The sequence below is a fragment of the Electrophorus electricus genome, chromosome 2 (genome assembly GCF_013358815.1).
Source record: "Electrophorus electricus isolate fEleEle1 chromosome 2, fEleEle1.pri, whole genome shotgun sequence".
Classification (NCBI taxonomy): domain Eukaryota; kingdom Metazoa; phylum Chordata; class Actinopteri; order Gymnotiformes; family Gymnotidae; genus Electrophorus; species Electrophorus electricus.
In genome coordinates this window covers 34,273,506-34,296,005 of record NC_049536.1, presented here as the reverse complement: position 1 = coordinate 34,296,005, position 22,500 = coordinate 34,273,506, and the positions used below count along the sequence as shown (strand labels likewise).

The window sequence follows — 22,500 nt, the reverse complement described above, 5'->3', positions numbered from 1 at the left end:
GTGCTAGTACTGGGTCAGACCTCCTCTGCCTTCAGAACTGCCTTAATTCTTTGTGGCGTAGATTCAACAACGTGCTGGAAACGTCCCTCTGGGGTTTTGGTTCACATTGATATGATTGCATTACCTAGTTGCTGAAGATTTGTCAGCTGCACATCCATGATGTGAGTCTCCGCTTCCACCACATCATAAAGGTCTAATGGATTGAGATCTGGTGACGGTGGAGGTCGTTTGAGGACACTGAACTCACTCTCATGATTAAGAGACCAGTTTGAGATGATTTGAGCTTTGTGACATAGTGTGACATATTTTCCTGCTGAAAGGAGCCATCAGAAGATGCCCACCGTCACTACGGTCGTAAAGGGACGGACCTGGTCAGGCTGTGGTGTTTAAACAGAAAATCTCCACACACCCTTACACTGCTCAAGGTGCATTCAGTTGTACTGTTGCCTTTCTATAACCAGCATAGCTGTTCTCCTCTGACCTCTGGCATCAACAAGGGGCATTTTCACCCAGAGAACTGCCACTCACTGGGTATTTTATCTGTTTTGGACCATTCTGTGTAAACCCTAGAGATGGATGTATATGAAAATGTGATGGATGGATGTGAAAATCAGCAATTTCTGCAATACTCAGAGCAGCTTGTCCAGTACCAACAACTGTGCCACATTCAAATTGAATCAGGTTTCTTCCCCATTCTAATACTCGGTTTGAAATTCAGCAGGTCGTCTTGACCATGTCTACAAGCCTAAATACACTGAGTTACTGCCATGTGATTGGCTAATTAGATATTTGCGCTGATGAGCAACTTCTGCACTGAACATTTGTGTTATAATATGCTTAACTGTATAGTGTGACCTCTTTTTTTCCGAGCATTTTCCAAGGAATTCTTTTTTTATATCACAGAACAGTAAGCAGTGTTTTCTACAGGACAGCGCTCTCAGAGAATACTCCACGACATGGCTGATGTGACAGGGCTCTCTCTCTCTCCAGTGAGGATGTGTGTAAGCGGGGTTTCACCGTGATCATCGACATGCGTGGCTCTAAGTGGGAGCTGGTCAAGCCTTTGCTGAAGACACTACAAGAGACGTTCCCTGCTGAGATCTGCGTCGCCCTCATCATCAAACCTGACAACTTCTGGCAGAAACAAAAGACCAACTTCGGCAGTGCCAAGTTCACCTTTGAGGTACCGCCGAGCGCCCTGGGCGTAGCCGAGCTGCTCTGCTGCCAAATGCTTTTACTTTGTTTGAAGGATGTAAACAATTACCTAAGAGGTCCAGTTAGCAGATGGGCCTTTTATAGAATTAAATTCCAGGCCTTCAATTTCCTAATTCAAGGACGCCAAGTATTAACCGTCCTGAATAATTCTCGAAAATCTTTGCTTTCCAATTGTATGTGGATTACTGATTGTGTGAAAATTATGTTAAAATATGTGACAAAAATATTATCTAGATTTTTGTTTGAACATCTCTGTGGTAAAGGCTTCATTTCCACTCTGTTCCTCCATGTTACGGGCTCGGTTGGGTCCCAGAGGCTTTTCTCTGAACAGAAGGAACAGAATGTCCCCCTTCTATGTACCTTACCCCGATCACACTCCGCTTTCCTTATCTGCTGCTGCTGACAGACTAGCATGGTATCTGTGGAGGGCCTGACCAAGCTCGTGGACCCTTCTCAGCTGACAGACGACTTTGACGGCTCCCTGGAGTACGACCACGAGCAGTGGATGGAGCTCCGTGTGGCGTTGGAGGAGTTCCTGGCCAGTGCCACACACCTCCTCTCGCGCCTGGAGGAGCTCCAGGAGCTGCTGGCGAAGAAGGAGTTCCCCGTGGATGTGGAGGGCTCACGGAGGCTGATCGAGGAGCACACGCAGCTGAGGAAGAGAGTGATGAAGGCCCCTGTGGAGGAGCTGGACCGAGAGGGCCAGCGGCTGCTGCAGTGCATCCGCTCCAGCGACGGTTTCTCGGGCCGGAACTGCATCTCGGGCGGCGCCGACTTCCAGAGTGTGGTGCCCAAGATCGCCAGCCTGCTGGACAAGTTGCACGGCACCAGGCAGCACTTGCACCAGATGTGGCACATAAGGAAGCTGAAGCTGGACCAGTGCTTCCAGCTAAGGCTCTTCGAGCAGGACGCAGAGAAGGTGGGTGGGGGTGGTGGGGGAGGGTACGGTGGGGGGCATGGGTCTAATTAGGCGGGTCTATTTAGACGGGTCTATTTAGGCGGGTCTATTTAGACGGGTCTAATTAGGCGGGTCTATTTAGATGGGTCTATTTAGGCGGGTCTATTTAGGCGGGTCTATTTAGGCGGGTCTATTTAGACGGGTCTATTTAGGCGGGTCTATTTAGGCGGGTCTATTTAGACGGGTCTATTTAGGCGGGTCTATTTAGACGGGTCTATTTAGGCGGGTCTATTTAGACGGGTCTATTTAGGCGGGTCTATTTAGACGGGTCTATTTAGGCGGGTCTAATTAGGCGGGTCTATTTAGGCGGGTCTATTTAGGCGGGTCTATTTAGGCGGGTCTATTTAGACGGGTCTATTTAGGTGGGTCTATTTAGGCGAGTCTATTTAGGCGGGTCTATTTAGGCGGGTCTATTTAGGCGGGTCTATTTAGACAGGTCTGTTTAGGCGAGTCTATTTAGACGGGTCTATTTAGGCGGGTCTATTTAGACGGGTCTATTTAGGCAGGTCTATTTAGACGGGTCTATTTAGGCGGGTCTATTTAGGCGAGTCTATTTAGGCGGGTCTATTTAGGCGGGTCTATTTAGGCGGGTCTATTTAGACGGGTCTGTTTAGGCGAGTCTATTTAGACGGGTCTATTTAGGTGGGTCTATTTAGACGGGTCTATTTAGGCGAGTCTATTTAGACGGGTCTATTTAGACGGGTCTATTTAGGCGGATCTATTTAGGCGGGTCTATTTAGGCGGGTCTATTTTTGGCGCGAGCGTGTAATCACGGAGCTGATTTCCTCACGTTCCGTCCCTGGACGGCGTAAGTATTCTGCCTTACAGACAAACACATCTCAGGCGCTCATGTTTTGTAAAACAAACATTTTCTCTTACATTGGGTGACATTGTTCAGGAAGTCAAGAATCCCCCTGAAGTATGCTACATCTTACATCAAACAAGTTCTAAAAACCTGTCCTCATTTTCATTTTATTTCCCGAGAATGTCTAAATTACTTATCTTACAAAAGTCATCCTGCTAGTGTGGTGTGTGCTGGCCAAGCCGAGAACACAGACGAGCTTGTCCTAAGACCCGCCAGGGCGCAGTACTGATGAGATCGATGCGGATATCGCAGAAGGAGATCCCAGTTACCACGGAGACTCCATGCTGAACAGTAGCTTCGTTACTAGGGAAGTACGACGCATCGCCCTCAGGGGCTTTCACTGGGATGAAAACAGAGCTTCACACATGCACATGCCCTGCCATTAAAACTCCTCCCCTGGTCCTCCTCCTCCCACATTAGTACCCGCTGCACGTGGCTTGATGTCCTTGGACCAGATCCAGAACACAGCAAACTGGAACTCGCTGGGAACCCCAGCTGCAGTGCTGCGCTGGGGAACTGACACACAGTCCTGTTCCTATATGAAGGTGCCCGGCACCAAATTAGCCGTTCACCACGACATTTGGTAACTTGTACACCTGCTCTAATTCGAGCACTTTGGATCCCACGTTATTCCGCAGCAGGTTTGGAATTTTTTTACATCGTTACATTCGTCTCCGCTGACATGGAGATCTCTCATGGAAATCCCAGCGAAACCTGCTCAGATCTCCACATCTGCAGATCAAAAACATTAACGAAACAGGGCAGAGAGGGTCCCAGCCTCCATCTGTGTTTCCCTGCAAGCGCATGGGCTCTGGGCTGACCTCACGCTCGCCCTCCCTCCTGCTCCGATTACCGTGCGTTTGATCTCCGCCACGACAGCTTCTCTGGACATAAAGGTAGACGCCTCTAGGGCTGGTCGGAGGAGCTGGTTGAAGTCCTTCTCCGTCACGCGAGATCTTTCAGTAAAGATGAAGAGGCAACGAACGTCTGAGGGGACGCCTGAGGGGACGACGCTTTTGTTCTGATGATTACGCTTCTTTAGAGGACAATGGGCAATTTTTCAAAAATGACGTGAATCAAGGGTCAGATGCATTTTAAGACTTGCGCCATTAGTGCTGTGAAAGGAATAATGGTGAAAGTCAGGAGTGTGTCTTTGTGCCAGAGTGTACAGGAGGGAGTGTGTGTGCACACAGTCGCAGGGTTCATTAACGTGGCAGCCTTATTTCATTCAGCTGTCAGGCGCTTTTAATAGAACTTTGGCAAATCTGTAGTCAAATTTATTAGATTATTATATTTAATCAAATTATTATATTTAACATATTTCATATTTTGTGTAACGATGATCATTGGCTTTCACGTATAATAATTCCATATATATTTACACTCCAAATTCTTTAAAAATATTTATTTTTAAAATAATCCATTGTCACCTCCATTATATATATATATATATATATATATATATATATATATATATATATATATATATATATATATATATTAGTAGTACTATATATTATTATTAGTAGTAGAATTGTTGATGTTGTTTTTGTTTTAAATAAAGATAATCTGTTTTTTAAAAAATAAATAAATCTAAAAATCACAGAAGGCAGATGTAGTAATTAAGACCTTTAAAAGACCCTGGAGCTGATATCCAGCCATTATAGTACTTCATTAACTGGATACTTAAAAACATACTGTTTCTGCCGTTGCCATGGAAGCATGACACAGGCCGGCCTGTCATTTCACACTCATCTCGCACCCATCTATAAATGTGAGAGCATTGTCACCTGTCAGCAGATCTTTAGATGTTTTAACTTTGCCCGGTCCCATTTTCTCCTCTCACATACTGTGTCCCTGGTTCTGATGAATAAGGCCTGACTATATTATCAGGAAGGAATAAAGTGGCCTGTAAAAATGAGGAGCTGTAATGGGTCTGGACTTATTTCACCCCTCCTTCTCTGAGCCAGCGTGACCCTGCTCTCCAAGTGTATCTGGGGCTCTGGGAGTGGGAGGGGAGGTGTTGTGTTGGTCAGAGGGGAGGATTTCACCAGTGTCTCTGCTCATCCTGCATTCCCATCTGTCCTGACCCTGCAGATGTTCGACTGGATCGGCCACAACAAGGATCTGTTCCTGCAGAGCCACACGGAGATCGGCGTGAGCTACCAGCACGCCGTCGACCTGCAGACGCAGCACAACCACTTCGCCATGAACTCCATGGTGCTTTTCCATTTTGTCATATATGCAGTTTTTATTTGAGTTTTCTGATAACAGTGAAACTGATTCGGTGTAGGGGAGAGAAAGACTTCTGCTTTCCTAGACATGAGTGTGCGTGTGTGTGCTAGTGTACGCAAGTGTGCGTGTGTGTGCTAGTGTGTGCCAGTGTACGCGAGTGTGTGTGTGTGTGTGTGTGCGCGTGTGTAAACATTCCCATTATGCTCTAATATTGGTCCATTAGATATGAGAGAGAAGATGAGCGTGAACTGAGAAGGTGCATGGACAACCAGACGGCATCTCTGAGCTGGTGAATCAGCTGATCTTTTCATGCCCCATGTTCTGTGTTATACATGGTTACATGGTGACATACTTGGTTAAATGGCGACATACATGGTTTCATGGTGTCATACTTGGTTACATGTTGGCATACATGGTTATATGGTGTCATACTTGGTTACATGGCGACATACATGGTTTCATGGTGTCATACTTGGTTACATGGCGACATACATGGTTTCATGGTGTCATACTTGGTTACATGGTGTCATACATGGTGCACTTACATTCACATACGCACAATTCCTCAGACACCTTCTTCTAGTTTACCACTGGTCATCTTCTGACCTCTGACCTCAGGACCACTGCTGACTGAACATGATTTGGGTGATGGGTCATTCTCGACACAGTATTAATAACACCATGTTAGAACAAATGACCTTTTGACCTTACAGGGTGCATATACAAGGAAGATGTGTGTCTCATGTGTGAGGGTACACACACAGCAGCGTGGGCGCAGACGTTTGGATTGACTGACCGATGTCCTGTTCATGACATGGCCACATGTTTCCTGCAGAACGCGTACGTGAACATCAATCGGATCATGTCTGTGGCGACGCGGCTGTCAGAGGCAGGTCACTACGCCTCGCAACAGGTCAAACAGATCAGCGCACAGCTAGACCAGGAGTGGAAGAGCTTCGCCGCCGCTCTAGACGAGCGTAGCACGATCCTTGCCATGTCCGCCGTCTTCCACCAGAAATCAGAACAGGTAAAGGCCCGACTCCAGAAGGCTGATAACAGTTCTGGTGCAATGCCAGGCCTGCGGGCCAAACTTGAAGAGTAGACTGGAGAATTCTGGTTTGAAATGATACTCGTTGTCTGTTAACATTTAATCCAAACTTAACTGATGCCACTTCCTCTCTTTGCTGAGTGTGTGTGTGTGTGTCTAGTTTCTTTCAGGTGTGGAGCCCTGGTGTAAGATGTGTAATGAGGGGGGTCTCCCCTCTGAGATGCAGGACCTTGAGCGAGCGATTCACCACCACCAGACTCTGTACGAACAGGTCACTCAGTCCTACACAGAGGTAATTACCCCCAGACTCTGTACCTCAGGTCATTCGGGTAGGGTAGGCAACTCTCTTACCCTCGGCCTCTTCTGCATATACAGAGTAAATGATATTCACGGTGGCAGTCATATATTTCTAATTCATTTCACACTATCCATTTTGTACAGTATCTATCTGTCCTGATAGATAGATAGATAGATAGATAGATAGATAGATAGATAGATAGATAGATAGATAGATAGATAGATAGATAGATAGATAGATAGATAGATAGATAGATAGATAGATAGATAGATAGATAGATAGATAGATAGATAGATAGATCGATCGATCGATCACTTTATTAATCCCAGGGGGAGATTGACACTATCTGTAGTCATATATTTGTGCACAGATGGATTTAAATCTGTTCATCCTACTAATAGACTGAATATTTATTTTTTCCTGTAATAATATAACATTCAGTATGTTTGCATGATTGTGTTCTTTCTACCCTGTAACTGATCACCAGGTAGGTGCACAGAGTCTTGACTATGTGCGGTGTACACAGGTCAGCACAAATCCATCCTTCCAGCAATCTTACTCACTCTTCTGGCAATAGGAAAAGTCGTAACGCAGTCTGGATTCAGGGATATTTCCTTTTTTCTCTTGTTCCCCCACCTGAACGCTGGCCTACGAGGGACGTGGTTTGTTGTAGTTTAAACAGAAATATGGCGTGTGGTGTTTTTCGGATGGAGATTTCAGTGTTACGTGCTGCTTGTGGATGCAGCTCTGCTGTACAATCCAGTGGTGTCTGCCACGTTTCTCTGGTAAAAAAACATGTTTTTCAGACAAGGTGCCACGGTGACGTTTTTTAGCTGTACTGGATCTCAATGACCTTTGGGGTCAGGGTCTATGAGTTCAGAAACAAAAAGAAAGATTTTCCTGTAAGGTCAACTAGAGGTTAGCATTTGCGGTGACATTAAAGAAAAATGTAACTTTTATGCCTTGTTTAGGAGCCACCCACAAACAGAAAATTATTTTTGTCCAATGTTTGTCCTTTTCATGCCAAAGAAAGAGTAAACACCCAGCAAGCGTTTGCCATAGAAATGTGACTGTGGCTCTAACAAGGTGGACTTGTGGAGAGAGGAAAGTGCGTTCACGGAGATGTTTAAGATGATCGTGTGTGAAATTCGGCCATTTTACCTCCATCACAGTGACTAATAAGAGCAGTGTGTGATGTGATGGAGGGTCAACTTTCGTCCTTAAAGGTGCCCATCTGTCTCATACAGATCAAGCCTGCATTACCAGTAAGGCTATGGAATATTACATGGGAAATAAAATGAAATATAAATGAAAAATTAACATTTTTCTTTGTTGTTGCTATGGCAATAGCACAGGAAAGCACTCTCTCCATGTTCTTGTCTTTGAGGATGTTCTAATTAAGTTTGTCTTTGCGTTCGACAGCTTTGCGTTAAGTAGTAAGACTGGAAGAGACACTGTAATTGGACGGGAGGACATTCATCCAAGCCAGAGAGGTTCCCAAGTTGACCGGCAGCCGTGTTCAGAATTCCGACGTTCCCTGTCCGCTTTGCTCACCTTGTCTTATTTCATTTGTCTGCCTGCCCACTGCCTGTCTGGCCCCGCCCACTTTGCAGGTGAGTCAGGACGGGAAGGCGCTGTTGGACGTCCTGCAGCGGCCGCTGAGCCCCGGCAATGCCGAGTCGCTCACGGCGACGGCAAACTACTCCAAAGCCGTGCACTGCATCCTGGACGTGGTCCACGAGGTCCTCCATCACCACCGACGCCTGGAGAACATCTGGCAGCATCGCAAAGTACGTCTACACCAGCGCCTCCAGCTGTGTGTGTTCCAGCAGGACGTGCAACAGGTAACAGACACACACACACACACGCACACACACACACACACACACACACACACACACACACTCACACACACGCACGCACGCACACACACACGCACACACGCGCACACACACACGCACACGCACACACACACGCACACGCACACACACACACACACACACGCACACTCACACACACGCACACACACACGCACACACATACACACACACATACTCACACGCACTCACACACACGCACTCACACACACACACACATACTCACACGCACTCACACACACACACTCACACATACACACACACACGCACACTCACACACATACACACACACATACTCACACGCACTCACACACACGCACTCACACACACACACACATACTCACACGCACTCACACACACACACTCACACATACACACACACACACACACATACTCACACGCACTCACACACACGCACTCACACACATACACACACACATACACACACATACACACACACGCACACACACACACACACACACACACACACACACACACAAATTCGAAGCATACATTCAGGGGTCGTGCTCAACCAGATGAAACAACATAGCAACAGTATCACCCAAAGTAGTAGAAATAGATTTTATCCAAAAAATGATAGTGTGAAGAAAATATGGAGGACAAGCAAGAATAGTTCTCATTTTCTGAGTGAGTTCTTGAGGTGTATCTGCCTGATCATTTCATCATAGCAGTCAGTAATCTCAGATGTCCCGGACAGCCTGTATCCTGTAGCTTACTCGTATGCAGATGCGCTGTAGTATATACATAACTCAGACTCCTGAATACTGAATGAGGAGATTTGTCAGCAGTCAACCATAAATGTAGAGTTATGCATAGTTTTCTTTTCTTTTTTACACAATACTTTTTTCCCCTCTAACACTTTTGAGGTTGGATCTCTGCCCAGACGTACACTTAAACCGTCCAGCCTGAGACCCTCTCTGCGATTGACCACCTCCCCCACGCTCACACAGAGACACGTGGGCCTTATCGGCACCGAGGGTCTGCAGACCACGTTAAATCCCCCCTGTCAGTGCGCGGTTGCCTGGGCCCCTGGGCCAAATCAAGATCTGCACACGGGTCCCAGAAACACCAGCGCGCCGTGCCTGCGTGTGCCTGCACGCCGGGGAGAGGAACGCTCACGTGAGCTTCGCTGTAGTGGGCTGCTCTCTTATCACAGCCTGTTCTGCTCATCGTCTGGGCAGCTCTCCACCGAGGTTGCCAGAAAAGCGTTTTTAAGTGTCCCAGGCTGAGCTGTGGCGAGCAGACCAGAGCACAGCGAAGATAAACTCTGTCTGAATTCTGCTAATGGCAGGGTCTTCGTTCTCGCACTTTATCACCGGCTTCCACATCATAGTCAGTTAATGAGGCCCCCTTGCCTACATAAGTGCTGTGTAACGTAGCGCAAACGCCCACACATAGCATCAGCGCTAAAAGATCATTACTCGAAGCGCTGAATCATTTAAACATATATTTTTCTGTCATTTTATACAACCTCATCTTGCCTGTTGCAGACTCTCCCCACAAATGTTTACCAACATTCGGTAATCTAAAGACAGATTACCCTCTTAAATAGTTCTGTGAGGATGCAGTTAAGGTTGTAAGTAAGCAATATAAAGTATTTAGCCTGACCACACAGGACCTCCCACAGGCTGTGGAGTGGGATCACACACACACACACACACACACACACACTCTGTGCCACTCTGCCTGTAGCATAGATGCAGGCATAACCACACACAGTGTATGATGTGTGTTATGGTGGCCTGTGTGAGGAAGAATGACAAGTAAGTGAAGAGACAGAAGACCTGTGTGTCTCTCTGTCTGTGCTCACTGAAGGCCTGGGCTATCAGGGATGGCAAGGTTCTTCTAGTGACCCTGGTAATAAATCAGGATTGGAAGGAAGATACGCAGGGATGGAGATTGCTGGCCGGTGTGAGAGCGTTGGAGAGCTGAGTGAACGCCACATCAGAATCAGGCTTGTACATTATCCAGTCCAACAAAATTTAATGTTTCAACATTAATTTTTAACGTTATTTCAATGTTCATCCATAGCTTTTTTTTAAACCTTCATTTTTTTTAAACCCAAACATAAAATATATTTCCTTCTTTATGCTCCATGCTTACCGAGTTCCTGCTCGATGTCGAACTGCGGAAACTCCACTTCTGTTCCACACGTTTGAACAGTTAGCCCTCAGGCAGGAAAAGTCTGAAAGGGCGCCTGCACACTGCTGGACAGTGTACAGACGCAGCGGTGCGTGTAGGCGAGCTCTAATGCATGGGAACCTTGATACGTCGTCTTAATTGCGTCGACTCATTTTGTTCTTACCTTGTTCTGAACTTTTTGTTGGTTTTGTTTCTTTCACATCATTACGAAATGTTTTCACAACGTTACACTGAAAATGTTCTGGGAATATTTGTGATCGGTTGTATTACACGGTAAATACATTTATGGACGTTCAAATAACTTGCGAACTGAATGTGGACCTATAACAGTCCAGGAACCTTAGTCACTACAAGGCCATTCCATTAACATTATAGCCAGAATACCTCTTCCTAAATTTGTGAGTTCTGGGAATGTCCCTGAAAACTGGGATGTGGAGTGAAGAGTGGATGCACCGCTGACCTTATTAAAATTCCCATCATCATTGTTGGCTTTTTTAATGTCTCTGGTATATTTAGACATTTAAGTTGATTCTTCACAGACAAAGCAGTTGAAATTACTGTAAGGTCATATTCCATAAATTGTCTGAGCGTCCTTAGCTCTGTGAGCCCAGTGTATGTTAAGATTACTAAATATCCCCTGGGACTCGAGGTGTTAGCCTGTTTCTGGACGACTAAGCGTGACGTGCTGCAAACGCCTCGTAAAGATGAGATCCAAGACACGACAGCAGGAGAAACAAAACAAGAAAAATGAATCATCCACGGAAGACTTTTAAAACAGGGTTCCTTGGAGGTTGCAGCCTGTTTGTATTCCCATAACAATTACTGTGGCTGTAGTCCTGGTGCTCTCGGATATCTGCGGATATTTTCCTCTCAGACGTTCCTGGTTTTACTCCTCTGTTTGGGTGTCCCTGACTGTCCACGTTTCACTCAGTCTTTTTCCGTCTCCTGTTTGACCTCATCGGTTCCTGTTTTCTCAGGAAGCGGTGCAATTAGGGCCTAATGCTACTGCAATCAGACAGCTGTTCCTCACGCACGGTGAGGGAGCACTCTGACACGCTGAACCTGGCTAACCTGGGACCAGCCGTTGGTTGGGAATGGGTGGGTGGAGATTCCCAAAAATCTCCCAAAAATAGCTCTTATAACCCAAATAAAGTCCAGCTTGGCCTCAGCTGGGTTCAACTCTAGCAAGTGACAGCTTTTCAAATTTTAGTTTGTTAGTTGAGCTTTTGTTTTGCTGTTGGTTTGGAGGTTTAGGTATTACTCTTGAAGGGCGGTCCTGACTGCAGTGCTCACCCTTACCTGGAGATGTTGGGGAGTTGGTGTAGGTACCGTCCAAGAGCAAAACTTGGACCTGGCTTGGTGACGTGGACGGAGCCGTCTCGTTGTCCGGCGAGGTTGATTTAGCAGCGTCGCCCTTCGTGTGAGTGCCTGACCTGTTTTTGGAAACTGTAATCAGTTGTGTGCAAACACGAGTCATCACAGCACACGCTGGCGTGGTCTCTAAGCGTCTGTCACTCGCACACACTCTAAAGCGCCAGAGTACGGTCACGTCACCAGGGATGCACGACAGTAACGTGTGCTGCAGTTCCTCTTTAGATTTTTTTTCCTCCATGAACTTTTAAATTCATTAGGGAAGTAAACAACCTCAATGAGATACAGGCTTCTTCATTTAAACATGGGCACTTTACCCAGACCTCATATGCTCCATGGCCCTGCCACATGACCTCATCTCCACGGAGACCGATCTTTTCATCAGTCATACACTACCGTGTTCGTATTACAGTTATCAACAGAGGCACTGAGTGTGTGTGTGTGGGTGTGTGTGTGTGTGTGTGTGGGTGTGTGTGTGTGTGTGTATAAGGTTAGTCTCTGAACTGTCCGCACCCTCTAGCTTTGTTTTTGGTATTTATAAACATTGTTTCTCTGCAGAGTTGAACTTGGAGAGTGCTGAATGACAAGGAATATTAATAGACTTACTGTTATGCTGTGTAGTCACGCTGTGGTTTATGTTAGCCTAGATTGTATATAGTGTATATAGTGAAATCAAAGCACACACACATACACACACACACACACACACACACGCACGCACACGCACGCACACGCACACACACACACACACACACACACACACACACTCACACACGCACACACACGCACGCACACGCACGCACACGCGCACACACATGCTCACACGCGCACACACACGCACACGCACGCACTCACACACACACACACTCACACACACACACACACACACACACACACACTCACACACACACACACACACACACACACGCACGCACACACGCACTCACACACACACACACATACTCACACACACACACACACATTCACACACACACATACTCACACACACACACACTCACACTTACACACACTCACACACACACACATACTCACACACACACACATACTCACACACACACACACACACACACACACACACACTCACACACACACACACACACACACACAGATGAAGTGGATTTTGTGTGTAGTTTGACTGAGAGACAGTGGTGACTAATTGTTCCCCATGGCAGTTACCGTCTCTGTGTGTGTGTGTGTGTGCGTGTGTGTGTGTGTGTGTGTGTGTGCGGGTGTGCGTGTGCGTGAGCGCATGTGTGAGCGTGTGCGTGTTCTCGTGTGCGTGTCTTATTTACTGTATGTGCTCCTCCCAAAACTGACTGCCTTTCTGAACGTGATCCTAACCGAATCATCCCAAGCCCCTTATCTTAGAACCGGAAGCTTCAGCAGTATTGTCCTGTAATAGCGCCCGTGACGGTATTTCTCTTCCTCCAAGGTTATGGACTGGATAGAGAACCATGGTGAGGCCTTCCTGAGCAAGCACACTGGAGTGGGCAAGTCTCTCCACAGGGCACGAGCACTGCAGAAACGCCACGACGACTTTGAGGAGGTGGCTCAGGTAAGAGCTCAGCGTAACCAGCCGCACTGACACCGAACCCACTCCCCAACCTCACGTGTTGAGAGAGTCCAGCAGCCATTCATTAGTCAGCTCTCATGCGCACCACGCTCTTTGCATTTAGCAGAGCTGCATGTGTGTCTAACCACAAAAATTACACCTCAGTACTAAGGCCCCAGCATACAGTAGAGAGTAATCCATCTACTCGGACCTGTCTCTGTGAATATACGCTGTATCTGTATCATAACTGTGTAATGGTGTTGAAATCAATCCCATCTGATGTCTTCACGTGGATCAATAGAAGTTGTACGGCGAGCTTCCTTCCTGTAAGGCGTCCTCTACACACGCCACCAGAGAAGGGATCCATTTCAAATACTTGGGCAATGCATCCAGGAGCGTTTACCCAAACACGCATGGAGTCTCCCAAAACGCCGCAACGTTGGAGGTGACTCTGACATACTGGAGCAGCACAGTCGAATTTGCACTCCAACTAGGCTGCTTTATTTTCCTCAGGATTTAAGACTCCAGGCATGTGAAATTGGCACCGTGTGCCGAGCTCGTACGCCGTTCCTAAGTGCGGGCCTTGTTCTAATGAAAGTGTTTTGTACAACTGTCTCCCCCCCAAACCGCTCAAACGCCAGCAGCCACTGAGTGAGCAGGAGGTCATTAGAGAAACATTCGCTCTCTGGTTGGGAGTTCGTGCCAGCAGCGTCTCATCGTGTATTGTGGCGTACAGACATAAAAAAAATTAGTTCCCAAATTTAGTGAGGTTTAGTCGAACTGAACAATATCTCTGTCTAAAGAACCGTGTTCCTGTAGCTCTGCGTCCCATAATTCCTTGTGTTCCTCTCAAAAGCACTGCACAGTTGACTGATCTGAACTGCTATTTGCTTAGTGTGACTATGAACACAGCTCGCAAAATGTCTAATTTTATTACCCATAACAGCTACTTGCAGTGAGGTTACTGGGTGGGGTGGGGGGGAACACATGCAAAAAAAAGGTTCCCCCACCACAAATATTAGAGAAAAACGTTCTACGTGGGTTGTATAGTTTAGGCCGGAGGGTCCCAGCGTACAGCCTGCCGTGGTGTGCGTGGGTAATCCGGAGGCCATTCTCATAAGTTTAGCAACTGTGACATGTTGGACAGGATCCACATTTATCCCTCGTGTAAGTACAGTCGTATTTCCCTCTCTTGCTCAACAACGCTGCCGTAAAGGAAATTCACCGTTTACTCAGACTCAATCCCATTGAAAGTTATTCTACTAATAAGAGTAGGACCATTAAAGTATATTAAACGCGTTCATCTTCTTCCCTATTGTAAAAAGAAAAAACTAGTTGACCTTTCCATTTTATGTGCATAGTGCATTTTATAGTGCGCCATTTGACAGGGGTAGGCGGTGTCCTTCCTAAAGATCTGCATCGCAGTGTATTCCTGTTACAGCCAAACAAGGACCAGCTGCACCTACCCACATCCCTGTTCTTTAGGACCTGGGGCAGGTGGGCCGGAGTGAACGTCTGTGAACATCAGCTCTCTGGGGAAATGGGAATCCCTATGGGATGCTCAGGGCTCTGACCGCCTGGACAGACACCATGTCATACACCATCATGGTCTTGGACACCATCACACTTGGAGTGCAAGCGAGTGGTTTAATGTGAACCCCCGTGCGTAAAACAGACTCCACAACTCTGAAGATGTGGAATCCAGGCATAGTTTGGTAGCTTTGAACTCCTGACGGATTTGTTTGAATTGGGTCATGTGCTGTGGCACTGTTATGCAGGAACTGCTGTCCAGGACTGTGTTGTCCAGGACTGTGCTGTCCAGGACTGTGCTGTCCAGGACTGTGCTGTTCAGGAGTGTGTGGTCCAGAACTGTGCTGTACCTGAGCTCTGAAACATTCACAAATAACACAAATAACAGTGTAGCTGCAGAAGCATTGTAATAGAATTTTTTGAACAAACAATTCACATTTTTTATGTGAATAAAACACTGTTATCAGAATTAATTTACATTTATTATTCTTTTAACGAATGAATCCAGACATCCAGCTTCACTTAATAAAGCCACAGGGAAGCTTTAGGAAATTACATGTCATCAGTTTGTAAGTGAATTCCACACGTCAGGCTTCACCTCCTCCTCTGTGTATATACTCTGATTAACCATTTCCCTAAAGAAAGAAGAAGAAGAAATCACAACAGAATAAACTGTATCGCAATATAACCACAGCTCTCAAAACCAAAAACACCCCAAACATATGAACTAGCACAGAGAACGACTCACTGCAGCGCAGAAACAGACATGGTCTGACTGCATGGCCCTTGGCCTGAGACGCTTTGTCTTAAGGAAAGAGGATTTGTTTTGGCTCAGCTGTTGTAAATATCCGAGGAGCTTTTGTTTCTGCGGTTGTCAGGCTTTCAATAGCGCAGGAGAGACAGCCCCTCCCAACGGATGCTGGAATGGGCTCGGGAGGATTTGCAAAAAATGAGGATTGAATCAGTAGCTCTATAAAGAATGTTAACAGAAGATATGAAAACTAAAAACTCATTTGATATCAGAACTGGCAAAATCAGTCCCACTCACGATGATCTGTAGACACTGTGTGCAGTACATGAATATACTACATTATTGCCAAATAAGCAGTATCCTTATAAAGTTCAGAATAACATGGTTTTTTAGTCATTAACCAATATGGCAACTGTGTTACATTGATCATGATGTTCTCCAGTAAAGGACAAACCCTAAAAATGAAGAAGAAACCCTAAGAGGAGAAGCCTTTAAAAGGGTCCGGCTTCCTCTGAGAAGTATGGGACACCCTTACATGAGATTAAACACAGGCTCTCGGGGCATCTCTGAGATGGGGTAGATAATATGCCCCAGTGCAAGGTCGAGATTAGAGGCTGTTTGATCTTAACTGTGCTGGACCTTAGAGGTAAGAGAATGTGGTAGACGAGAGTTCCCAAAGTCCTTTCAGGTCAAAGGTTAAATTAGACAGATCCCCACCAAGCAGGTTTGGAGGTTATGGGGAGGTTATGGCAACACATGGGCTTGGCTGGTAACCATCACGACACAAAGGTGGTCAGTAGATCCAGTGACAGATCCTCACACAGGTGTTCTGCAAAGGTGGTGGGAACGCAGCTCCAGACGGTAGCGTGAACTCATGTGCAGATTGTTAGGTAAGCCAGAATCCCACGGGACGGACGATCGCTGTGCGAGCAGAGACTCCAGCCGTCCTGGTGCTAACAGCTTAGCTAAACAGAGGGAGGCAATAAGAAGGACAGACATGAACGCAGCACGTGACAGCCGCTGTTAGCAAACCTGAGCGCCGTGTCTGGGACTGTACCAGCATCTGGACCAAAGAGATTAAAACCGCTCTAAGATTGCATACAGAGTGCGCCGAAAACATTCCTTCTTCCAAAAAGGGAAAAGAAACGCTGGCTAAGGCCTCTCGGATCAGCCGTGAAATGGCTCAAATGTGTGGATGATGAAAAATTATACCCTTATAGCGCAGTAAATGACTTCAGTCATGCCTGCGAGCCCAGTCTCAGTAGGCAAAGACAACTTTAATTATCCTGCGTTAATTAGCAGACTTGGCGCATCACCGCCTTAGCGTGCGGTCTGAGGATGATGGGCTGGCTGGATGAGGCCGGGGACGTGCTGTTGAAAGCCATGCTGCAGTGGCTCGTGGGTGCCCATGTGTGTGGCCAGCGAAATCACTGCTGTGCAGGTCTGGGAGGGCAATGCAGAAGGCTAGTGTGGAGGTGGTCGGCCCTACAGATGGAGCTCCCTCCCAGCTTGCATGTGAGGGAGTTGGGGGGCGTTGGATAACAGCCAGACATAACGGTGCGCTTCAGAGTGGATGTGCGAGTGAACCAGGCAAGCGGCAAGGTGGGGACAGATAGATGCAGATGTCCGAACTTTGAACTTTCAACTGTGCCGTAGCATAGCGAGTACAATGCTTTCCTGCTGTTAGGAGCGTCGGTGGACAAGGTACCTACTGACGCTGGTCTGACATGTGGGTCTGTGCTGGTTTCTCCTGGATCAGAACACCTACACCAACGCGGACAAGCTGCTGGAGGCGGCAGAGCAGCTGGCCCAGACGGGCGAGTGCGACCCAGAAGAGATTTACAAGGCGGCGCGGCACCTGGAGGTCAGGATCCAGGACTTTGTGAGGAGGGTGGAGCAACGCAAGCTGCTGCTGGACATGTCTGTCTCTTTCCACACTCACACTAAAGAGGTAGGTCCTCCCGGGACCCTCCCGGGTCAGCTTGCGATAACAGAGCCCCGACGGGGCTAGAATATGTGCTAGGAGCAGTTTGTGAATTTGCTCATGACCGTGGACAGACCAGTCATTCGATGGCGGTGGAGTTGATCACAGATTCCCAGTCATGCCTGGACATGCCACATTTGTTTTCTATTATGGTCATTAGAAAGGTAGGTAGGTGTTGTGGAACTGTGGTTTGGCTGCTTCAGGTGTGTTGGAAGGGTTGGGACTAAACTAAGGACTGGTCTAAAAACCTCTGTCTTAGATTACCAAGGCATGCAGAGATTCCTTGCTGTGTTTAACACTCCCTGATCAGCACCAGATGTGAAGTGCTTGATGAGAGCGAGCGTGTGCATGTTTGAGATCATCAGTGTTTTTTTATGCTTGTTCACATGTCTGCAATGTGTACATGTACGCACATACATTCCCCGACAACGAACCAAGTGCTAAGGTACACACGAAAACTTACTGCTACCGTAATCTGCTCCGATTGGCAAGCAGTAGACCCATTCATTCTGGTCTCACTGCTGCGCATATTGATCACCCGCTGTGATCGTTCACAGAACCACGGCAAAGTAAATATTTTACAGAGTGGAGAGTACACCATCCATCTCCACCTGTCCCCTTGTTTGGCCGGGTCTCCGCCATGGGCTGGCGGGCGGATGAGATGTGGACTGTGGGAACGTGGTTTTGCGTGTGGGAAGCGGCTTACGCGTACTGGTCCGCTCTCTGCACAGAGCAGGAGTTGTGTCCGCAGGGCGATTCACAACTCTTAGCGGCCGAATGCTGTTGACATGAGTGGAACATTCAAACGTTTGGGGTTGCGTAGCCCCTCAGCAGCTACTGGCTAAAGCAGCAGAGCCTCCGCAAGGCCGTGGTATAACTTCTTAGCAGCCACTTGAGTTTGACATGCCATCCTGACGCTGTGAGCTGATGTGGTTCATTTTAGGCTGGGTGTCAGATTAAACATGTATGACCAGATGAGTTACAGTGGACTGGTTCCTGACTTCGAATGTATCTAATGGCAGACACTTTTAGTTCTCTATATATGTGTGTCTGTGTGTGTGTGTGTGCTTGTGTGTGTGTGTGTGTGTGTGTTGTGCACGCATGTGTGTGTTTTTTTGTGTGCGTGTATTTGTATGTGTATTTGTTTGTGTGTGTGTGTGTGTGTGTATGTGTGTGTGTGTGAGCCTCCTGGGGCAGGACTATAAATGCAGGGCTGATGTAGATGTGGATGTCCTGTGGTTGCACTCATGGGGTCACTTGGAAACTGAAGGAGTGCAATAAGGAGCCATCAGAAGGCCCAAGACACCACCTACGTCCCCGTCGCCTGTCAGCCGCTGCTTTGATGGGTTTTGGCAGGTTAGCATGACATCGTTCTGAAAGCTTGGCCCACCCGTGCAAGCTGCCTCGTGCCAAGAAAGTGGTGTGAGTAACTCTCGGGTCTAGAGTCAGCAAACGCTGGATGCCAGCGTCAGGACCGGACCAGGAGCCACGGAGCCTGAATGCACTGAAGTTACTGGACAGGATCTGGGTTCGGAAGTGCAGTTATGAGACCTGCTGGAACAGTACGGCTGAAGTGTGACTGATGGCCCTGGACGTCAGCTCCGGTAAACTGTGGAATGCTGTGTGCTCTGCTTGTTTTAGTGTTTTTTCAAACGTCTTCTGGTGGAGGGTGCAGTCCCAAGATCTCACACGTGTGTAGAACATTATATGTATAGTGAACTGTGTTATTCTGGTTCCAATAATCTGTTGTTTCCATTTATCTCGGTTGTTCGGTGTAATTTTAGAGTTTTAGTTTCATCAAATGATGTCTAATACACTTCGCAGAGGAAGGCTGTAATGTAGCAATTAGCTTAAAAGACTTGCTGTGCGCTGAATAAAAAAACGTATTAGCATTCTGGGCAGAAGTCAAGCACGCGTTAAAGATGTCAGGCCCATCTTTAAGAGACAGGGCTGAGAGTTCGGAGCACGGTGTTAATGGTAAGAGTGATGACTCCCTGTGGAAGGAGTCCCATCTGGGAAAGCTGTGGCTCAGTGTTCTTCACTGTAGTGTGTGTGAAACCCTACACAATCAGCTGATGAGATGAGCCATGGTAAGCAGAGGAGGGGTGGGTCTGAGAATGACGGAACCGAGCCCTGAGCTGAATGATATGGGTTTCTCTCCAGGTGTGTGTGTGAGAGTGTGTGTGTGAGTGCCTCTGTAGCCAGCTGGAACTATTCATGTTCTCTTTGTAACTGTTCAGTCTCGGATGTGTGTGTGAGTTTCTTTCTTTCCCTGTGCTTTAGACCTTCCAAGCTCTTAATACACAAACAAGGCCTGAAAACCCTCCGTGTGTGTGTGTGTGTGTGTGTGTGTGTGTGGTGCTTCCATTCTGTTCACACAGACGCAAACCTCCTCACTGAGAAGGTAAAAATTTTAGCGTGTATCCCATGCACACGCTGTGCTGTCTGGGCTGGAAGCCACAGGGACCCTGTGCGGTGGCCGTGTCTACTGGGCCAGCCGCGCTCCTCACGCCATCTCTAACCTGTGGAAACTACAGATCACATGGAGAGCCTTGGATGGCTCACTAACCACAGTCACATCCAATCTGACTGCCACACTGGCCCTCTGATTTCACGCACACGACGTTCCGATGTTCCTAGAGGAGGCATAGGCAGCGTTCCGGACCTGGGCCTCAGCGCTCCACTGCCTGGTTAACGTACGCTCGTTGTCATTGGTTACACTCTGATCTTTCCATAAACAATATTCTTTTTTAATAGACTACTGTTTATCTCCGGTGAAAAACAATCTCTGGCGATTCCTCATAAACGCCATTTCAGCTAGATTAAACTGTTGCCTTGGTAAGCATGTCGGCCAGATTGAGCTGCCTCCAAATGGCATTTCTTATTCTGGCACAGCACAGATTGGTCACGAATGGGGTTTCCATGGAAACGCCAACCATTCTGTCGCTAAGCCTTATGAGCGTGTTAACCCTTTACACGAGGAGAGATCCCCAGTTTGGTATCGGCTGTGGAGGAATACAGAGATCGCAGAGCTATATGTGCAAAATGAGCAGCTCATCTGTGGTGGGTGTGAAAAAATGTCACTACTGACCATCACAGGATCTTATGTTATGTTCTGTGTGTCCTGCACCCTCAGAAGAGTGAAGTCAAGTCAGCCACAGATGTGTTTCTCACAGCCTTTAGATTTGTGTCCATCGATCAAACCGACATCCCACACGTCGAACGTCGTTACCAGTCGTTGCCTAAGAAGTGCTCTGATTGGCTGGTTGTGGAGTCGGTGGTGTTGGTATAAACCTGGTGCGCATTTGGTTCCTCTGAGCTTGTTTACAGTGTGGGTTAGGTCTCCCGTGGCAGCGAGCCTCCCGCCAGCCTGGGGTCAAAAACGCAGCTGCAGCTTCGATGATAACAATTGAAAAGTAAATCGTAATCAAGACATCTGTTGTCATGCGAATAGTATTTGCAAATTACTTACACGCCTCTTCACATATCTGTCAACTGCCCCCCCAAAAAACCCAAAACCCCAGTGTTACTTAATCTCTGGCGACTGAGTGTTTTTTTGTCAACAGTGGGGGACGAGAGGTCTAAGGTGATTTATATGTGTTCAGAGTGGAAGAGGGGAGCGTCACATCTCCGGGGGCCTTGTGTCATTCCTTTTAAATGGTTTCCATGTTCTCTCCCATAATTACCATGGCACTGTTGAGGAAGAACACACATGTGGAATGTTAGCGAGTGGTGCCCCACGTCTCCAGTAGCGCAGGCGCGGCCTTCCGTGTTTCGGAGATGTCTCCTTCAGGTCAGACTGGAACCCTCCTGTCACATCGTAACACGGTGCAGTAGCGGTCTAATAAACAATACTTCAACTCTGATCGTGGAAGTAGGATGACCATAACTCAAATAACCCATGGAGCTTCTCTGTTTCTCATATACTGTCTCTCACACTCACACACACGGTTCTCTTGCCCCTTGCTTTCTCATGTGCTGACAGAAAGGTAATCTTTCTTTGCGAGTGTGTTTGCGAGTGTGTTGCAGGGGGCTATAATAAATGCATGGCTCATTCACTGTACGGCCGGGTTCCTGGGTTCCTCTCTTCTCCGGGTGACTGTGTATTCAGTTCCCCCGGCTCTCTAAAATATTTCAACTCTGCTTAATCTTTCACTGTGAAAGATTTAAGAGGGAAGCAGTTGGATCAATGGGCAAGATATTTGGGGGGTAGGAGCTGGTTTCTAAAAATGTAAACAGACACAGATATCATGCCTGTGAAACTAATTGTGCTCTGTATAGACAGTATGTGCGCTTGGTTTGCCTGTGTCTGCAAAGGCGTGTGTGCGTGTGTGTGTGTGTGTGTGTGTGTGTGTGTGTGTGTGTGTGTGTGTGTGTGTGTGTGTGTGTATGTGTGCAAGCATTGTAATCACTTATAACATGAACATTCTGATCTTGTATGGAGCAGTAAAAATATTTTTTTACACAACAGTCACCTTAAAGATTCTAATGCGTGTGTGTATGTGTGTGTGTGTGTGTGTGTGTGTGTATGTGCTTGCATGTGTGTGTGTGTACATGTGCACGCTGATTTCTGTGTGTGTGTAAACGATAACATGAACACTTAGTTTTAGTAGGAACATGTCACAGGGTCCT

The 22,500-nt window shown here is 47.1% G+C and overlaps 1 protein-coding gene across 2 annotated transcripts in view; it reads left to right on the top strand.

Moving 5' to 3' along the window:
• kalrna (kalirin RhoGEF kinase a) overlaps nt 1-22,500 on the top strand; it is a 141,060-nt gene that overhangs the window by 61,397 nt on the left and 57,163 nt on the right. For both annotated transcript variants that reach the window (XM_035536272.1, XM_035536268.1), the window contains exons 4-11: nt 991-1,183; nt 1,622-2,134; nt 5,136-5,258; nt 6,109-6,300; nt 6,482-6,613; nt 8,233-8,463; nt 13,484-13,606; nt 17,644-17,835. In XM_035536272.1, the coding sequence (XP_035392165.1) occupies nt 991-1,183; nt 1,622-2,134; nt 5,136-5,258; nt 6,109-6,300; nt 6,482-6,613; nt 8,233-8,463; nt 13,484-13,606; nt 17,644-17,835 (1,699 nt within the window). The remainder of the gene's footprint in view (nt 1-990; nt 1,184-1,621; nt 2,135-5,135; nt 5,259-6,108; nt 6,301-6,481; nt 6,614-8,232; nt 8,464-13,483; nt 13,607-17,643; nt 17,836-22,500) is intronic.